This window comes from Myripristis murdjan, chromosome 14 (assembly GCF_902150065.1).
Source record: "Myripristis murdjan chromosome 14, fMyrMur1.1, whole genome shotgun sequence".
Taxonomy (NCBI): domain Eukaryota; kingdom Metazoa; phylum Chordata; class Actinopteri; order Holocentriformes; family Holocentridae; genus Myripristis; species Myripristis murdjan.
The window spans coordinates 30,866,561-30,887,502 of NC_043993.1; the positions used below are offsets into that span (position 1 = coordinate 30,866,561).

Below are 20,942 nucleotides of genomic sequence, written 5' to 3' on the forward strand. Positions count from 1 at the left end.
TGAGCATGTTGTTGGGTTTGGGTGGGGGTAAATGAGGTAGATGGAATTTAATCAAGGTGCATGCGTACAGTACTGTGGTAATATTCAAACTTTATTTGTTCTTCCAATGCATGATTTAAATGGATTTGTTGATCTGTTGGATCATGGTGTTCACATTGCTTTGGTGTCACAACCATCTTCATGTTACAGTACTCTTAGAATTGAGTGTACGTCACGCATCTCATCCCATTTAAAAAGACTAATTTATGGTGGTCAAAATTTGGTATTATTATTGTGAACAAAAAATTATTTCACTAAATTAAGACATTTCTTCCTGGCACATGAGTTTGGGTCAAAGGCTCTCTCCTTCACTTTACTGATGAGCATGAACACTCTTTTCCAATTTTTCTTGTATCATTAATGACCAGAAATGACAAACAGACAAAATGCTGCCAGCTTACCAGGCTGTATTCAGAGGCAGAAAATCATGTCCAAATCAAATTATGGGGAAAAAAAACACTGCCTAAAGAGGTGCCTACATTTTTGAAGGCAGCATAGATCCTACCCTGGATGGGATATCCCTCAATGTTATGTTTTTTGTGTAAAATAAAGCCCAAACTATCACACACCTGTGGAGATATAAGTGCATAAATATAAGTTGTATAGCTTCAAACCGGTCTTGCTTTGCACTTGGATTTGATGTCCGGTCACCTGTGGGAAAATCGGTGTGTTTGATCCATCGACCATCCCAACTTACACCTTTATACTCCTTTATACTACTTCATGTTACTGCCCCTTCATATAACCATGTACTTTTCATGCCTAGGTGGCACTAAAGATGACACTGACATACTTTCCTATGGTCGACCAGCGTGTCTATTACACGCTTTTGCTTGACACTGTGCTGGTACCTGCCTTGTGTTTCAGACACAGCATTAAATCCATTTGTGCTGAGGATGAGCGTCCTCTTCCGGTTTGATGCCATAAAGCAATGCAGCTGATTTCCTGCCGAATATGACATGGTGGCATGCAATGTGTAAATGCGGTGGAAAAGGCTCATAATGGCTGATAATGGCCGCTTTCTTCGTCTTGCCTGTTTATGGTTGCCATGCTAATGCCTCAAAATGAATGCAAAAGTTATTTACTGATGTTAAAATGCACCTAAATGCAAACACATAAATGAGGAAAAAGATGAAGTGATGCTGATTCTGATTATCTTACCACTCTCTGCCTGTTGGTGGGCTTGAGGAACAGCCACTCAATGTCCAGCGTCGGGGCATCACCCACCCAGAACTGATGGTGGCAGGGCAGCGTGGCATTGTCTCCAACAACCCTCTTCATCTCTGTTTGGGCGCATGTTGTCAGCACACCCAGTAAGACTGCCAAAAGGAAGAGAGAAGAGAGACAGGTCAGTTCACCGCATAGGAATCATATAAAATATTATATAAAATATCATATAAAATACTGAAAGGAGTTCCGGGTATTAGTCATCGCCTTAGGTGTTACAAAACAAACACAGATAAATGTGGCACCAGGTTTTAATTTCACAATTCAAATAAAACAACATTCATGGCTATTTTTGCTACAAGTTTAAAAAAAAAAAAAAAAAAAAAAGAGCTTATAGGTCCTCGGCATTTCGCTTTCCAAATTTGTGGAGGATCTGCCTTGGGCAATTTGCAGTGCTACCTCCACATTTGGCAGCTGGAGTGTTCAGCTATCCACACTCATTTTCTTGCACCTTCATTAAAGTAATTTACCAAATGTTAACACACTCACACACTTAACGTGGACCAGTTAGGGACTAGATCCAACACTGCTGCCTTCAACTGCTGTTGGAGATTTGTCATTTCGCACAAGAGCTGTGCACGACTGCTTGAATCAGAATTTCCAACAATATTCCAGTTTAAGGTATGGTGTGGTACCTGAAAGGTGAGCTTTTAGGGGAGAAATGGTGGAAATAATTGTGGCCAATTTTAGAACCGATTAGATGACAGTTCCCTCAAAAAAAAAAAGAATCAATGTTAGTACTTTCTTCACGGACAAAGTGCACTATCACCACAGTTAGATTGAACCAGAGCGTACCAAATATCATCTGTCAACCATAAATGCCTCATTCTATCATCAGTAATTGGGAACCAAGAGCTAAGTCCCCGCTCACCCACGCCATCCAATCCTGAGCAGGTTACACTGACAATAGGCCTGTAACAGACCAAATACATGGTACAATGGGTACGATCCAGATGGGATATCAGCTTACCAACCGCAACAGGACAGATAGCGATACTGGCAGTGCTTTCTGGGGTAGAATGACCAAGAGGCTGAGGATGAAAGCCTGAGCCTTCAATTGTTTCCCCCCCTTTTATTTATTTATCCTTCTTTGGCCAGTGATCAACTGTACGGACTGTGATGTCCTGGTGGCTGCATGCATTCGTGCCCAGCGGGGAGACCAGGACAAAAATAGACCCGTAAAAAATGTGTGCGTGCACTTGCATGCGTGTGTGTTTTACCTGTAGAATCAGACAGTGTGCATGTTGATAAGCATGAACTGGTGTGTGTGTGTGAGTTTTTTTTGTATATGTGCATATGTGCGCGTGTGCTGTACGCCTATGTGTTCCTAATGTGTGTGCGTGTGCTTATAGGTATGAACAGGCGTGTGTCTAGTTTGCGTGTTTTTGCACTTGTGTGTGTGTGTGTGTGTGTGTGTGTGCACGTGGCATATGCACATGCACACTGCTGTCCATAAGCGATTATCACCACAAAAGGGCCGGAGCCTCTTGGCTAGAACAGTGGCTCACAGAAAAGAGGTGCATGGGAGCCTCTTAGTTCCTCTGAAGAAGCCCTGGGGTGAGTTGTGCTCCAGTAAACTCGCTCCTCCTCCCAGTAGAGTCCTCGCTGGACCAATTATAGTGGCACTGGGAGCCAGCGGGACACAGCATGGACCCGGTTACCCTTCAAACTGTCGAAAGTCACATTGCCTTCCTGCCTGCTCGCTCATATGCAAGTCAGCACATCGCCCGGGCTCGGAGGCTGCTACCACAGAAAGCTCTGATCTAAGGAAGAACACTTAAAATAGAAAAATAAAAAAGGAAAGGAGGACAAACTTCTGCTTTCAAGCTCACTTCTTCTAGATCTCCTAATTGTTTCTTGTTTCTTCATCCCCCTTCATCCTTCATCCTTTGGGGGGGGGTCTTTCTTTTTCAAAAACAAGCATGAACTGCATTAAGTGTGCCTTCTTCTGCATCGTGCGCGCGCTGTAGCTGCAATTTTTTGCTCTTGGATCTCACCGTGGGGGAAGGTTTTCATTTTCTAAGTGGTGTGAGGGAATGATGACAAGTGATAAAAATAAATACCAAATGCACCACTAAATGCACCACTAAAACTCTTACTAGTTGTAAATCTGAATACAGTCCATTTAGAGTTATGGGTTCAGGGTTAGAATTACGGCTGCTTTGAGCTTAGTGTAAAGGTTACCTCTAGGCATTTCACGGTTAAGGTTAAGGTTGCAAAACATTTCTTGCCTTTAACACGGATTTTACTGACTAACCAGATTTCCCTGTGCAGGCCATTCCCAAGTCTAAGGCTCTAGTTACAGAAACATTATCGTTCTTTGAGTTTAACCTAGACTGGGACTCTCCTTGCAGGATCTCAGGCTGCTTTTTCTGCTTACACGAGGGTAAAAGATTAATGATGTAGCCAGAAGCTGCACTGAGGCATACCACTCCTCACCTATAAGTACTTTATAATATAATAACTTAATCTAAGAATCAAAGCAATTCATAACATCTAAGTAAAATGTCTTAGCTACACGTGTGACATTACGGCAGTCACATTTATTCCAATATGGTGCAGTTTACAGCATGTATTTATTAGGTGCATTATGTATTTGAGTTATGGTGTTTCAGCCATTATTGCAGCCAAGTAAATAGAATGAACAAAAATATGGATGCAGCATGTGAACTTTTTGCTCTATGTCTCATGAGGTGAATTTACATCCCTCATCATTTGTTGACAAAAGTTTATTTCTTTCAAATCGTATGCACAATTATGTTTACACGGCTGCTCACTTGCTTTTAATGAGTGATTTTTTTTGTACATGAACAATAATAAAGTAAATCTTTGAAACTGTTTCATGTTGCATTTACGTTTTTGTATCTCTGCTGGCTGGTTGTCAGATGGGTGGTCACTACTAGCTGGGATTATGCCAAATTTGCAATGCTTAGGTATATTTAACCAGGGAATCAGTAACCACAGAGTTCACACTGCAACCTGGATATAAAGGGGTTGTGCAGCTTCCACAACAATAAGTCAAAGGTATAGCAGCAATGGAGGATGTATGGATTTCTGATATGCTATACAGTACACTGCATAGCTAGACTAAGCTATGTTTTACAAACACACACTATCTTATCAGCCTCAATCACAAAAAAGGGGCTGCAATGGAGAAGAGCTTCCCATCTGTACTGACCGAGGCACCATAGACTCATCCTATCAGTGGAAATTATTACTGTTATAATAACAGTAATAATTTCCACAGAATAACAGTGGCAAGACGTCATTTCTGACCTAAGAATCGAAAATAAACAAAATCAAAAATCCCTCAGCAGTGATCAAGAAAAAGCTGGACTCATGATCAGTGGCCTACAGGACTTCTGGGTAATGAAGTCCTCCACACTCAAACAGGCACCTGTTGCCACCAGGACACAGAAGAAATCAATCAACCTACCTTACATAGATAGTGTAATATCTGAACTTGCTATAGTTTCACTGTTTGAGCTTGAGTTCGAGACTTTTCCAGTGCGATTACATTGGGTTTTGACTAGAGAGGAAGTTTTCCACATTTTCAGAGCAAGGGTTTCTCTCTAGACTCGCCATCTTGCACAGAAAAACAGGGAGCAATCCATCATCGAGGAGGCAGCGATACCAATTTCTCCAAAGGCTGTGGCCTGAATAGACCAGAATGCAAGGTGGCCACAAGACATGTTGGCCCATATTCATAAAAACTCAGAGCACAGTGACTTCAGATCATTAATAAAGTTACCACTGTGGAGATACTTTACCAGAGTGTGGCGGGATGAAACCCAATGAAAATCTGTATGGAAATGAGGTGCGACATATTTAGCCTACCCAGATCATCCATCCACACATAACTAGGCAAAGAAAGAAAGAAAACCACTACACTTTTTGCATGGATTTGGCAACATACTTAGCACAACAACAACTTCTTGTGTTAAAATACTTTCAAATAGATTATAAGGTCTGTAAGAAAGACTGATGTCCTCGGTTTAAAGATAAGATGACCTGCCAAGATGAGCCTGTGCTTGTTCAGAGGAAACAACTGTCTGAGAGGGCATTGATAGTGTGGTCATGTATTAATGTCCATGCATTTTGCAGCCGGCTGCTCATGGGAAAAGACACAAACACATAAATGCTCGGCCAGTCATGCGTAACAGAAAATCTTGAGTGTAAAAATCCAGCAAAAAAAAAGGCGAGGTGATACATGTCCCGGTGGCTGGCTTGGCCAAGGCGTGCGCTGTGCATTGATGACATCGGGGGTTCAAACCCAGCCGATGACCCCTGCCGTCTGTCATCTCTGCCAATCTTTCCTGTCATTCTCTGCTGTGTACTATCTAATAAAGCAGAAATACAATGCAATAGCAACACCACACTGAAAAATCGGCCTTGATGGTTGGTAACCTTGGAAGGGATCTTCAGATCAAAGATGTCCCGTCCAGGTATTTCTACGTGAATTATGATGTATTTAGGTAGAAATGTTGCTTACAGACACAGTTTCCAAGTCACAGAAATTTTTACATGCTCATTTTTAAATGGAAAAGTTACAAATATTTTTTGCCTTGCACATCTGTCCACTGGGTCATCCCGTATCTAATGATAGATGGTACATGCTGTTTCTCCCATGTATAACGCAGTTTTGCTGACTACCTAAATCTCTTTGTTTTCTTCTCCAGACAACATGAAATATTAGCTGACAGAAAAGAACAATGACCGCTTGCCTAACACTCATTAATTCTCTCTTTCCGCTGTCTCATGATGAGGTTTTCGTAATGTAAGTCTGCACCATGTTTGGAAAGCCCATTCATTTACTTCAGCCCAGCTCATGGATACTCTAATGTATGGAAAATCTGCTTAACGAATTAGATTATCACAGTGAGACCTTGGCTGTTACCACAACAGGACATTGTGCCAAGAATTTGCATATCTAAACTGCGCTAATAGAAAGCGCTAATGGGAAAATTTTTGATTGTTGTATCTAAGCCACCAAGGTTGTTTTCAGCCAGTATCCAGGATCAAGGTCTCACAATACAGAGCAACAGGACAACGCACTGAACCACATGAGTAGGTCCAAAAGCGGCTGAAAGAAAAGGTTTCATTTTATTCCTTTAACACCACACAAATGAAATAGGAAAAAAAACACAATAAATTCAGAATCATAGCCAGAAGCCATTAGTAAGAGCTCAAGCCTTCCCCAGCGCTGAACAGTTGTCCAAAGTTGCAAAGTCACAGCCTCCATGATGGTTTCTGTTTATCGAATGGTAGCAATGCCAAATCTGGATTATCATGAAACTCCATTCAGTTGTTCGTTGAACAGACGGCCATTGTTCCACCAAATTTCAGCTAAATCTGTTTGTGCTTGTTTTTTAGATCGTGCTACCAACGGGACAAAAGATGGTGCAAACACAAGTTCCTGACAGCTTGGCTTGTGGCAGAAACAAAGGACATTTTCAGCGAGGGCATTCTGAGAAAAGTTGAAATGGAAAGACGGCAAACTGATACAAAGTCTGAAACCCAGACTACACCTGGTGGACATGATTACCGTTCATCTACCACAAATTAGATTGTGTGGAAACAGCATGGACTGGAGACAAACCATTTTCACCTGTTCACAGTGTAAAAAAGTCAGCTGATGTTTAAGTTCAGGCAAGTAGAACGATTTTGGTTCATTTAAGGGTAAGGCTTTGGGAATCAAACCCGCACAGTCAGAGTTGAAGATAAATGTGTCTGTCCCTCCACCAGCCCAGCCTCTACACCTTTTCTTTCCATCCTGCTGTTTTAATGTTGATTCCTACATATTTATATAGTCATGCCTCCTTCACATAATCCTCCCATGATGGGGAAAAGTGTATCTCTCTATTTGCATTTCAAGACATTTTCACGACATGAAATCTTAGTCTAAAAGGAAAAGACAGGGAACTGTTTCTTGAAAGGTTTGTGACCAGCTGTATGTCTTGTTAACAGATGTCAGTTGCTCAGACAACCTTTTATTGTACTTCTTAAGGACAAGACATTCCAAAGAAAGCAGAAAAAAACTTCTTTGAGCTCTGTTGAATGATTGTGGGCCTGCAGAGTTTGTTTGACATCCAGTGATTAATGCACATACGGCATCTTGCATCCCTCTGCCCCGCTCCTTTACCTGTTTCTCTGCTCATTAGCTGCTATCTGGTGCGTGCAGTCGTTTTACTGTAGCCACCAACACTGAGGGAGGGAGAGGGGAACCAACACTCAAGATGAATCACTCCATTGTTCTCTATCACTCCTGATTTAGCCACCACTGCTGCTAGAATGTAATTTAATGTATGTAATGTAATGTACTGCTCTACAGTTCAATGCATCTTCCGTGCAACAGCAGTAAACAAGGCAGATATCTCATTGTAATTTTGGGAATGCAGGATGCCTAACATGAAAATAAATGGTGTATGAAGTCTGTGATGTGTGCCGTCTTACTTTTGATGGGAAAGTGAGAATGTCACCTCCACTATCGTTGCGTTCATGGCTTGTTCATATCTGGATATTCAATCAGTGCTGATATTTAAACCTTCCAGCATATGTCACAGAAGCTGCACAGACCCACACACATTCACAAACACACGCACGCAATCATATAAACACTGACATCCTATTGATGCTCATACATATCTCATCAAGCCCACCCTTGCATTCTCTTACATGTTTATATATCATTATTATCTCTAATTAGTGATGGGAAATAGACTGATTCAGTTACAAGTCCCAAATTCTTTCTTTTTTATCATCATGCTGACCATGAATCATTACTTTTTTTTTTTTTTTTTTTTTTTTTTTTTTTTTCATTCAAGGTTCAAAACACAATGTGACCTGTTCAAACTAACATTTACTTGCTCTGCTGTGGCATCATGGGAATCAAGTCTGTCATCACAGGAGTTAAAGACACATAGAGATTTGTGCTGCAGCTCCACACGTTAAATCAAAAGTCTGCAGGAACTTTAATCGTTTAGAAGGTGAAGACGATTTGGATGTGAGTGCTGCTGTTTGCAAATGATACCGGAGAAAAGTCAAGTATTGTGGTGATGAGACCAACATGCGAGCCTACATTGTCCTTATTAGGCTCAGATTAATCAGGAAAAAACACCACATGCTTTCATTTTGCAGGGTTGTTGATATCTTTAGGCCTGCAGCAAAAGGTAAAAGCGCAAAGTAAATTTGACTGACAATATAATTGTCTTTGGAAGAATGATTCAGCTGTTTTCCATAGTTCAGTGTAAAATAAAAAAAAATAATAAAAAAAGACATCCAGAATTGCACAATAGTGCAATAACAATCACAATACACATCACAACACACTAGGGATGGGAAGATTAACTGATTCGTTTTGATACACAGACACACACGGGCACAATGTGAGTGTGCAATGGCAGAGCAGCCGTGAATAGATATAATTTTGGGATGAAATCAAGATGCATTGTTTTTTGCGTCTTTGCATAAATAAAATCATATCCATTTCATTATTAGATGTTTTAAGCCTTTATTTTTCAAACATGGCCCATCCAGTAGTTTGATATTATGGAGTATTTTCCCTCTGTTTCCTTACGTTATGGAGTGGACACCGACTGCAGAGCAGTATGGGTTAGGGGCGTCACAACAAACTCATATGTGTTGAAGGTGGCTGCGGCAGAACACACACACACCAGCAAATCGACAAGTTTGGAAACATTATGGACTTTACAAGAGAGACAGACAACTCAACAAATCAAATGCAATTTGCAAAATCTGCCATACTGCTGTAATGTACACAGGCAGCACAGCTAACCTTATTACACACTTGTTCAAAGACAACAACAGACGGTATAGCATTCTTTATCTGTACAGATATCGAGCCTCACAGTGTCACAGAGAAAGTGAACTGTAATGTTAACCTGAAGTACATGACTTGTGAAACCAACCTGTTTAAAATAGGTCATAATTTTATTTGGTTAATCAATAATCAAACCCATTGAATTGCATTGCATCATTCCTTTGCATCATCATATCGCACTGCATCAGGTCAAATCGCATTGTGTTTCAAATTGTTGAATTGCATTGTATCGCGTCAGTAGTTGCTGCTTATGTATCTTTAATGTATCAGATCACTGTCAGTGCATTAAGATGTGTATTGGATTGGCCACAGAGCAGAGATGCACAACCCTGCAACAGACAAAGTATCATGAATCATATCATGATTTTCATCCCTATCTGTGATGTTCAATGCACTGAAACTATATTATGACGAAGTGTTGGAATTTACTTTTTTTGGTGAATCCACCTTCCCTCAACTTCCCTTGTCTACTAGTTTAATTAGTGATTCCAACATTTCATTTTCCAAGATGCCTTGGGATCATAAATGGGAGTATAGTCTTTTATAGTTTGAAATTAAAAATAAACTTAATCACAGCAGGAGAGCACAAGTTTTGTGACTGTATTGGATTCTGTTTTTTTGAGTCTACTGTCAGTGGAGAACTTGGTCTCTCTCTCTCTCTCTCTCTCTCTCTCTCTCTCTTTTCTGCCTGTATGTTTTTTTTTCTTTCTTCTAAATATGCACATTGACCTACCTCTGCACATTTTATACACCCATGCACATGTTTTTTTTCTGTTTTTTTTTTTGTTGCACATTGCTTTTTGCACACTGGGTTGTACTTAGATCTTATTCTTTATTTTTTTTTTTTAATCTTTTTTTATTTATTTAATCTGTAATCTGTGGATACTGCTGAAAAACTGTGAATTTCCTGCGGGATGAATAAAGTATCTATCTATCTATCTATGTATCTGTATGATTGCTGAACGTTAGTGCAAAATAGTGAATCTAGAAAGAAACCCTCACATCACCAATAGCCATCAAATTAAGAAATTATCTCCAGTGTTATTGGAGTTATCTGAGTTTTATGCAAAGGAGGTATTGATCACAGACATGCTCTAGGCGGGAACACACACTGACTATCGCCTGTCCTCTCCACCAAAAAAAAAAAAAAAAAACACTTTGCCTTTGCACCCATCTCCACAGTGTCGTTCCTGTGTCGATACATAATGCATAGAGCGATTCGTGTTCACATCGCAGAGCTTCATGCGAAATTAAGTGTAGATTTCTCCGTTCATTTCCTTTTTCTGCTGCATGAAAAGTAGGAGGAGATGCCCTTGTCAACACTAACATGCTGTACTGAGTTTTATATGTGTTTTGCTGACGCTGCATCCCCGTCCAGCCAAGAATGATTAAGGGAACTCACAGATATGATCGGTATGTGCCTCCTGATTGGAAAGTTACACCATTTGGCGTCATTCAAGCTGTGATTTATGACTTCTGTAAAATCACTGTTGCTATTTCAAGCCCTGAATGAGAAAGCCACAAAATGTAGCATGAGTGCTTAAGATTATGAGTGTCAGTGACATTTTATTGTTACTGTATCTTTCAGGATCTCTGGACCAGCTGCCTTAAGGATGCTGTCGGCTGCATAGCATTGACCTTCTCCAATCAATATGTAATACACTTCTGAGCTACCAAGTCCTTTTTTGCTGCAATTTGCAACTTTCGTGCCCATTAGGTGGGAAATGGTGCTGACTGTGTATGTGCATGTGTGTGTGTGGTCACAGCACACACTCCAACACACAATGTCAATGAGAGTTGCGCTTAGTGTGAAGCAGATAAGACACTTAACAACGCCGGCCCGGACCGAGGCTGCAGGGGAGAGCGGCTTCCCCGCAGTTTGCTGATTTCTTGGTTTCAGCCTCCACGTATTGCGATGCAGCCGCTCTTCGCTTTAGGTGCTGCAAACTGTAGTGTAACCTTTACAGCATGCACTCTGATTTAACCCAACATCCAGAAATTACTGCGCATGCTGGGGTTCGTCTGCAGAGATGTAGTGGACGGTAAACCCACCTGAACTCTAAAATAAATCTTTATGACTTAAATGTATAGTTTCCTGCTAATAGGCAGAATAACACCAATTTCAAGAAAAACAAATGAATGTTTTTGTGAAAATGTGTGATATTTGTGCATGCTGGTGGGTGTGCAGCCTTATCCTCACCTCACATAGTTTACCAACCTTTGTACCGGCCATTAATGTCACTGGATTTAAATGCATACAAAGATGTAATCGTGTTATTTTGGTTGCTAGAGAGGCATTACAAACATTCTTGCTTTAAATCTGAATGCTTTGCAGGTACACTATGTAAAATTGTATTGAAGTGAGGACCCTTTATAGACCTAATTGATAAAAAACATAAGGAATAAGCTTGAAATTGAATGACTAAGTGTACATGGTGTACATTTTTTGTAAGGTGAGTCTGAACAGTCCTTTCTTGAATCATCCCTCAATTCTGAGAGAATTTTTAAAGATGGCATTTCTAATATTTTCAATGCATGAGCTGTCATTTCTGTCTGTGAGGAGCAAGGAGAGGGATCTTATGTATGTCTATGTTGCTTTTTGCGGGTCACAGACTGCAGACCAGCCCAGAAAGGTTTTGAGATTTTGTTCAGTGGAGCTGTGTGGTGGACAAGCTGTTCCTCCATCCCTAAATGTCCCTAAGCTGTATTAAATCTCAGTAATGGCTGGAATGTATGCAATTATTATTTCATTCTGTGGATTCAAATATATTATTCAAAATCAGTGTGTGCATGCTAATGCATTTCTGCACGTCCCTGTGTGTGTGTCATTATGCGAAAGCCAATCTAAACCACCATTTAAATCCACTTTCAATTGGCTCTTTGGCTGATCTAAAAGTTTGCCAATTATCAAAAGCCACAAAGTCGGTTTGGTTTTCATTAAGTCTAGTGCAACAGCCGCGGGGCAGCTTGACACAGTATTACAGACATTCTTTTACCACTTGCAGGGAGGCTGTAAAAACAGGCCTAAACAGTGCAGACAGTGTGGTGTAAAAACATGACTAATTGGGGAGGAGAAGTGGGCTGGATAGCACCCCAACCAACCATGAAGTAGACCATACATGGCTGTAAAAAAACGAGACTGAGGTCCAGGGCAATTAGAGCAACATGAAACTGAAGTGGAGCAGAGCGGAGAGAGGCTGCGCTCAGGAAAACTTCCATTAGTCATTTCTTACGAAGGATCTTTAAAACGAGAGCGTGATCCCGGCTTTGTTGGATGGACAGAGGGTTGCAGCCAACACCCTCCCATCACATGTGCAGTCGTTTCTGCTCTATTCCTACTTTCTATTCTAACTCAGCTTTCTGCCCTGTTTCACACTCTGCAGTCCAATTTGCACAAAGGAAGACAGACTGCTGCCTTCGAAAGAGAATATAATCAGGCTGCTGAACGTGTCGACTTTAAAACTTGAGCCATTATAAGTTTATGTATGTTTCCGTAAGCTGGACAGACTGCATCCAAACAACAATAAAAGTGTTGCATATTAATATATTTAATGCCCCACATTGTCTTAAAGGTACAGTCTTCTCTAGAACACTACAATTCTTCTATTAAAAAGTGATGATAGACCTTTGAGTTTCTGGGTCCAGTTTGCCTTTTGGTGTACTTTTCTTATTCCTGTGGATACCTGGCCAAATGTACACAACATGATATAACACAGAGATTTCCATTACAGTGGAGTACGTAGGCTATATAAGCAAGTACATAAGTAAGCAAGTAAGTAAGCGGGTATATTAATAGCCACCGCAGAATTTTGCACCAACATTTGGAGATTTCCGTTTCACAAGAGCGAGCTAGAATGGTGAGTTTGTTTATTAGCTTCCAGGCCACTAAAAATACTTGGTTAAGGTTCAGACAAATGCAAGGGTTTGTTGTAATGGTTAAGGTTAGGGAAAGGTCAGAGTTAACCCTATAAAGCCATTTGTATCATATATATGATACATATTTTCAATTCCATTTTTCGTTTTCAGTTTAATCAATACTCGACCAAAATACTGCTGTATACCTTTGAACACTTCCCCTGTTCACCCTGGACCATACCATTGGCACTTCAAGTACATATCATATATCATACAACAGAAAGGTCCTGTAATAACATAATTTTTTCTTTTTCTTTTTTTATATATATTTTGTTATAGGACTAAATAAACTCAATTTCAAAAAATTTGAATTTTCTGCCAATTCTTTCAGGCTTTATAGGGTTAAGGGTTAATGTTGGCCAGCTAAAAATGAACAAGCCACACTCTGGGTTGGATTTGAACTCAGCGACCAGCGTCCTTACGTGGACACTGTCGCTCCCATCTTTCTACACCACAAAAAAGCTACGGTGTTGTTCTTATTTTCCTGTAAGGACAGTGCAAAAAAAGTATTCCAACATCTAAATGGAAACAGGCACCAAACCGTCTATCCTTAATTTGCCGCTGCCCTGTCCCAGAGATAAACACGAGCGCTGACACATGTCATGCACACACATCTGCAGCTCGCTGATTCCTTCATAATATGGAGGAATATATCAGCGAGAAAAGAAAGGCTCAGGATGAAACATGCAACAGGGAATGACATGTTCACGCTGGATGCCTCTCCTCAGAGCCGGGCGCAGAATTTGAAGAAACCGCACAAATTATTTAGTGTTACTGAAATTTTCAAACACCCGTAGGCCACCCAGAGAAGTTCAACCATTTCTGCTGATATTTTAATTTTTCACCAGTTGACCCTTTGTGATAGATTCAAAGACTTGGAATGTCCTGTTCCAACCAATGCTGAGCAGTGCAGGAATTTCAGTGTTTCAGTGTCTTTTTTTCAGCAGTCTAGCATGAAAAGGAGCTTGTAACACAGAAGCTGTTTTATGGCATGATGGAGTGACCCCTCCAAGCAACAATGTGTGTCAAAAACAGCAGCATTGCCCTTTAACATTTTACTGAATATCCTTTACAATGTGGAGCAACAGAGAAAGTGCATGAGCAAACGCCTGAATGGAATAGCTCCACCTAGATTTTAAGATTCAACAGCCCCTCCCTGCATACACACACACAAGCACACACACACACACACACACACACACACACACACATATTCCCTTCTGGCCTCTCTTTATCTCAGCAGATGGATTAAGCCCCAGTGGTCTGGACCTTGTCCTCCTCACACAGAGAGCCAGCAGGACAGGAACTAAACCCAGCGGGTTTTGCAAAGGTCTTCCCCATAGCCTCACAACCGACGCGCGCATAGTGGAACATACCAACTTAGTTACGTCAGAGGTGAAGGAACAAGATGATGAAATTAGAGAAAGTGAACTCTTTAAAGGAATCCATCCCGTTGTTGGGAGACGGTCCTGTTGATCAACGTACCTGTCAAACGCAGACACCAAACTCATGCATGTGTCCCTGGTAGATTACCGCCTCTGCTGCTTCATGCCAATGCTTCAGCACAAAGCACGGTGGTAAGTAATGCTGCATCACAAGTCTGGCAACTTTAGGTAGATTGATAAAATCCGCACAAAACATAACACAAAAATAACACGCAGAGCTGAACTGCTAGGGACTACTTTCTGCACAGGAAGAAAAGGCGGTGGGTGAAGTGGTTGAGTTGTTGTTAACCTGAAACAGTGCTAAAAATAAACCTGGCTGCATTTGTTATGTCCGGTAAATAATATTTAATTTTTCAACAGACCATTTGATTTAAAAAAAAAAAAAAAAAGCACTGACAACTTTTAATAAAGCCAGCCTTCTTACTTTGGATAATAATTCACGCAGCATCATGTGTATTAAACCATTAGCATGACGCAGCAGAGCCAGTGATCTACCAGGTAAACAGATTATTTTTGTGTCTTTGTCCTCATCAGCTCGCTAACAGCTGGGCTGACCAGCAGGATAGTAGTACCATGTTTTTTAAATGATTTATTCAGTCGGTTTTATTTGCCCTGACTCTTGCAATGACGGATATTACTGGCACATATGCAACACAAACATGTGCACACCCCCATGCTTGTGCACACAACATACTGTATGTTGGCAGTTGGAACACACACAGACTTCCCACCACGTTGACACACACACACACACACACACACACACACAAACACACATCCGCTGGCAAACGTGCAATAGCCTCCCTCCCACCTCGCCCAAGTATAGCATGCACACACACATAAACATACAGAATGAAGCTGATCACAGTTCCTGTCCTACATTCAGGCAGGTCTGACAGCAGGAGGCAGAAGAGGTGGAGTGATTGGAACCAGATGAATGGTCAGGCTAAAGCTCGCCAACCCAACCCTCTCTCTTACCTCTCCTCACTTCCCTCACTTCCCCACCCTTGGCTCCTTCCTCACATCTCACCTCCCAAAGCCCTACGGTAGATTAAAACAATGTGGGAGATGCCGTGCCAAAACCTCATCATCAAATAAGTGTGTGTGTGTGAGAGAGAGATACAATGTGTATGTATGAAAATGTGCAGAAAAAAATAAGGGCAGAAAAAATAGGAAGACAAAATAGACTCACATGTGCAAAAAGGCCGCGCATGTTCATTTTGAGTTATATCCCACATTAGACATAGCTAGCAATGCATATCCTGACATATTTATCAACCGAAGAGAAGGGCTTCAAAGGCCCTTCTTCAGGCATTTCCCAACGACCAGAGCCAGACGCAGACGAGCTGAAATTGTTCCATTAAAGGAGAACGCAGACGTGTTTGCCAAAAAATGCCATAATGCGAGAGAAGAAACGGAGACAGTCACAAGAGCTGTGAAGGATTGTCCAGACAGGGAACACAAATTCTTCACTGCATGCCCATGTTTATATCCAAATTAGTTCCACCTATTTCGTTTCAGCTTAATCAACCCCCGCCCCCGGCTCCTTCCCCCTCCCTTCCCCTGCTGATTAAAATGCATACCTGATCTATTTTCATTAAAGTTTTGAAGGGGGGCGGGGGGGAAAAAAAGGGGTGGGGGGTCCCGCGCTATTGAAGCACTTAAGGTATTATAGCACTTGGAATGCAATCAGTGCGTCAGCCCTTTTAGCTGGAGACAACACTTTGGAGTCCAAAATAAATGGATTTTCCTTCAGCACCAGGAAGTAAAATCTCATCTCTTGGCTTTGCTGCGACTATCTGTCAGTAGCACTTAAGCGAAAGGGAATGTGCGCGGTGCCAAAAAAGATGGATGAAATTGAAAAGAGCCTCTGAGGTGAGATGGGGGTCAGTGCTTGAGATAAGGACAGAGAGTGTACCATTGCAACTTTTATTTCATCTTAATCAGTTTATTAATTAGCTTTATCTGGCCTATTTATTAGGGCTAAGGCACAAATATTGTTTAACTGAACTCAGGAATGTGTATTGTGCCTGCCAGATAAGCAGGCAGCCTGACAAACACCTGGAAACGCAGATTTCAGAGTCGAACTGTGGTGTGGTTTGCTGGGAGTGAGAATGCAATCTGAACAATGACAGGAAATGACCACAAAAAACTCAAGGGATTATGGGTATACGGAGATGGATGTTGACATCAGATAGCCAGCAGTAAATCATCCATGGAAAGCTTCTCCTTAACAAAATGACCCTAAGGACTAATGGTCATACTGTTTGCTCATATGTTCATGGCTGGTATGAACAACAGAGGAGGTAAATTACAGCAAAGTCCTTCATGCCTAGCTTAAATTACAGGGATTATACTCAGATTTGTTTTGACACCAAAATCTCCAACCCGGCAAGATGACAGTTTACCAAAACTGTCCGATAAGCAAGCTGTTTTTTGAGTCCTGGCGACTTTGGTTTATAAGCTCTGGTTCTCTTGTGACTGAGCAACGTGAACCTTAATGATTCAAGTAAAATGCTCCAAAGTAAACTTTTCCATTATGGCTAAGACCAAATTTGACCAGCTCGTAAGTGTGATCGCGCTCTTAGCATGCATAAAAAAAGAGAGGAGAGAGAAAGTCAGAAGTCAAGAAAGTGGGCGAGGAACATCAAAGTGTTAAGTGACTCAGCGGCAGGTGAGTTTGTGGTGGGAGTGAATGACTAATCAATCGGCGACGTTGAAACTGCCTTGCGTATGAACAATGTGGGTTCACTGATTAGTTGTGCTAAGGTGAGCCTGGCGTGATTGTTAAATGAATTACCCCGTGGGGGCGATAAGGACAGAAAACAGGGGGATCCAGTGGATGGGGAGAGAGGGAAGAATTAGAGGATGGGGGGAAGGGAGAAGACCTGACAAACCAGACAGAGAGGGGGAAGCAGGCACAGAGGCAGCCATGGCAGGGCTGATTCTTTATTACAAATTATGCATTCAGCTATATAACTACCCCATACATCCACACTGCAATTACCTACAGCTCACCTGGGATGTGGGATCTACTTTGCAGACGATGCCAACTCTTTCTATCCTTTTTTTTTTTTTTTTTTTTTTTTGCAAGTGTCTGCAGTGTCAAGCTGAATAAGTATCAACAAATCGCAGAGCAATAAAAGCATGAGACGAGGTTGGCCAGCGGTGAGCCATTTGTCAGCCTGATAAGGTAGAAATGCAGGCGCCTGGTTCAGAGGTCGTCCGCTGTGACAGTATCCATGCATGTCAGAGAGGGAGACATCCTCCAAGATTGGAGAAATCCTCGCTAGTGCAGAGAGGAATGTGAGTGTTGGATTACAAAATCCCAGCAGGAGGCCCGTCTTTGTGAAAGTGGCTGTTTGGCATAGGAAATAAAATGAAAACAACAAAAGAGCCTCATGACAATATATCGGACAATCTCCTCCCCATCTCCAAGCACAAAAACATTTGAAGATTTCCCATCAACTCACGTCTCCTTGCAACCTCCCAGTTCTCACCCACAAAGTCTCAGTTAATGTGCACTAATGAACACAAGTCACTGGTGTGTATCCAACACCCTGTTAGGTCAGGCCAGGGGCAAAACACCCTGGAGGGGTCAAATGTACACCAGAGATATTTAATGAGCTGACATGGATGCCCAGTCAGTGCCCCCCTGATAGTTGCTACAGCATTTCTTAAAGACTAGCCTGTACATATGCTTCGAGCAAAGAAAGTGTAGCTGACTAATAAAGTCTATAGAGGTTTGCTCTGCTCCATATGGCTGCTATCTGTGAGATGCTGCCAATCATACTGGTGGGGTGTAGTGCAGGGTTATCTTTTTTGTTTTGAGGAAATCATGAGATTCTCCAGCTGACATCCTAAAGTTTTTGGCTTGGTTTGACTTTGCAGTGGTGTGTTTCTTGAGTCTGTCTTTTTCCTAATCTATGATTTTGGGAGAGTTCTGCCTTGAACGTAAGGAGGCTTCCTATTTGAGTGACATTTCTGGGCAGGAAGTCAAAATTCTTAGTTGTAGGGCTGTTTCGTTCAGGGCTCCCCTCTAAAGTCCTCCTTCTTTTGGCCAACTTTGAAGGAAGTACGCTATACAGGCGGAGTAGGAAATCTCACAATGCCTGGAAACGTCAACTAAGAAGTACAAGAACAAAATTCCTCCAATAACCGCCTCTAAATTAATGGCAGACGGAAGTCCCTCCTTCAAGAAATGGTTTCCCAAGCTATGAACATAAGTTTCAGAACATAAATCTAACATCTGAGGATCTGGATCACGAACTACAGGATAGCTATGTGGTAACTATCATTATGTTCCTGTATGAGAGGTTGTTCATCATGGAAACCAGTGACACCACATGATACTGCACTCACGTGACATTTCCTGGTTAGGTCGTCTGAATATATGTCACCTTTCGGACAAAACAGGGGCCGGATTCTCTAAAGGTTCTTACAATTAAATTTCCTCTTAAGTTCCACTTTTTTCTTATATTTGGGTTTAAGAAAAATCTTAGATATTTTTGAATTCACAAGCAAAATATCTTAAGAACCCAAACAAAAGATCTTAAGAATACTCGCAACTTTATTCTTATGCTTTTTCTTGAGAATAAATGGGATTCTTGAAATAAATTATCTTACTGTTTTTCTTGAATAGTATCGTAACTTTAAGACAGGTAAAGGTCGTCTTAATTAACCACATGCTGTGTGAAGGTAAGCTATTTTTCAAACATCTTTGATTAATTTAGAGCCAAATTTGATTATGTAACATAGATTAATGTAGTAATACCTTAATAATTTTACATTGTATAAGTTAACATAGAGATAATCGTTATCTAAACTGTAATTCAGCCTAATATCTAAGCCAGTATTTAGACACATATAGGCTATTGTTTCTGAGTCTATATGAGGACATTTTGTTTAGCCACCAATCACCACTCAAGTGTCAATTATATTTAGATTCTATTAAATAATAGGTTAGTAATATCATCGCTGTCCAATACAAAGTATGTATCTCAATTTTTGAGAAAACACTTTTATAACATCAAATCAAAGTTGAGACTATAATGGATATTGTTTTGTTGTATTTTAGATGGTGGGATTCAGCGAGAGAGGGCAATCCAGAAAGACCTCTGACAGACCAGATGGATCCCCTGGCCCTTCCTGGGTAGATAGTTGCGAAGTTTGCAAGATAATGTGTACTTCTTAAGAAAATAATGGGGAATAGCACTTGAGAACATTCTTATGAACTTCTGATTTTTTCCTCTTGCGAAACGTCTTAAGATTATTAGTAAGAACTTTTTTAGAGAATCCGGCCCCAGGTCCCTAACATGGAACGTTCCTAAGGTACCAAGATGACACGAAGCCTCCTTGCAAATGAGACACAGCCAAATGTGTAAATGGGCTTATTGCTTTCAAAAGACAATGATCTTTGGTCTGATAAATACTGGAGTTCATCACTGAAAAGCACTACAAACAAGCACTGAGTCACAGAGACACAAGTATGGGTCCAGTGAGAGTATCTACTATGGAACGGCCATTGAGAGGAACAGTCTAACACGTCTATTAGGTCGTCCTGCACCACATTTGAGAGGAAATAGGCTGCAGCAGCCACCGCGGCTCTAATGACGAATACAAGATTGATGAGGAGGTTCTTCTTTGGCTATGACTTTATTTGCTGGGAAAACTTCTTGTGTACTTTCAGCCCATCTTTTTGTGATAAATAGGTTCGTGCGACTGTGTGTGTGGTTTAAACAGTGTTAAGGGGAACTAGATGGAGACCAGAGCGGGAGGGAGATGTCTCAGAGTGTCACTAAGGTCTAGCATGACCCCTATGGATGACCTATATATCCACTTAAAGCTGCCCTTATCTCCTCTCCCTGCTACCTCCACCGTCTTTCTCCTTCAGCCCTAATTCCCATGCTCGCTGTTCTAATTCCTCAGTCTTTCCTCCATCCTGCCTTCCCTTCTCCAGGTCTTCTGTAAGCAACCTTTGTCCCCTCCAAGTTTTTGCTGTTTCCTTTCACTTCTGTTTCTACTCAATTAGGATATGTCCTTGTTTGGAAATGTTTAGGAATTTAAGAGCCAGGACTGCTGCTGTTGCACACAAGTGATTCTTGTCCAGTGAAGATTACAAAGACCACAGTGGACTGACCCTTTAACTTTCTCATTCCAGGGCAGTAAAGAAACTGGAAACACTAAAACATATTTTTAGAAGTGTTAACTGACATCTAGGTGTTGTTTTAAGACAATCAGATGGTAATACTAGGCATCACTTTAGGCACTAACTAAATCAACAAATATCTTTTTTTTTCCAGGGTAAAAATCAACAGTAGGTGAACATAATTGGATGTTTTGCTTTAGTTTGGCTCTATGGAATCACACGGATTTGATAGCTGCTCCTCCCAACCCCTGTTACCCCTTTAAATGTTGAGAAAAAGATTGAGTTCTTATGTACATTCTTAACATTTCTCTAATATTGCTTCTTAAGG

General features: G+C 41.1%; 1 protein-coding gene across 1 annotated transcript in view; it reads right to left on the reverse strand.

Annotated features, from left to right (window-relative positions):
* The window catches only part of LOC115371772 (CXADR-like membrane protein), a 75,419-nt gene that overhangs the window by 11,955 nt on the left and 42,522 nt on the right, over positions 1-20,942 (reverse strand). Inside the window, exon 2 of the mRNA XM_030069289.1 lies at positions 1,201-1,358. Within this exon, the coding sequence (XP_029925149.1) occupies positions 1,201-1,358 (158 nt within the window). The remainder of the gene's footprint in view (positions 1-1,200; positions 1,359-20,942) is intronic.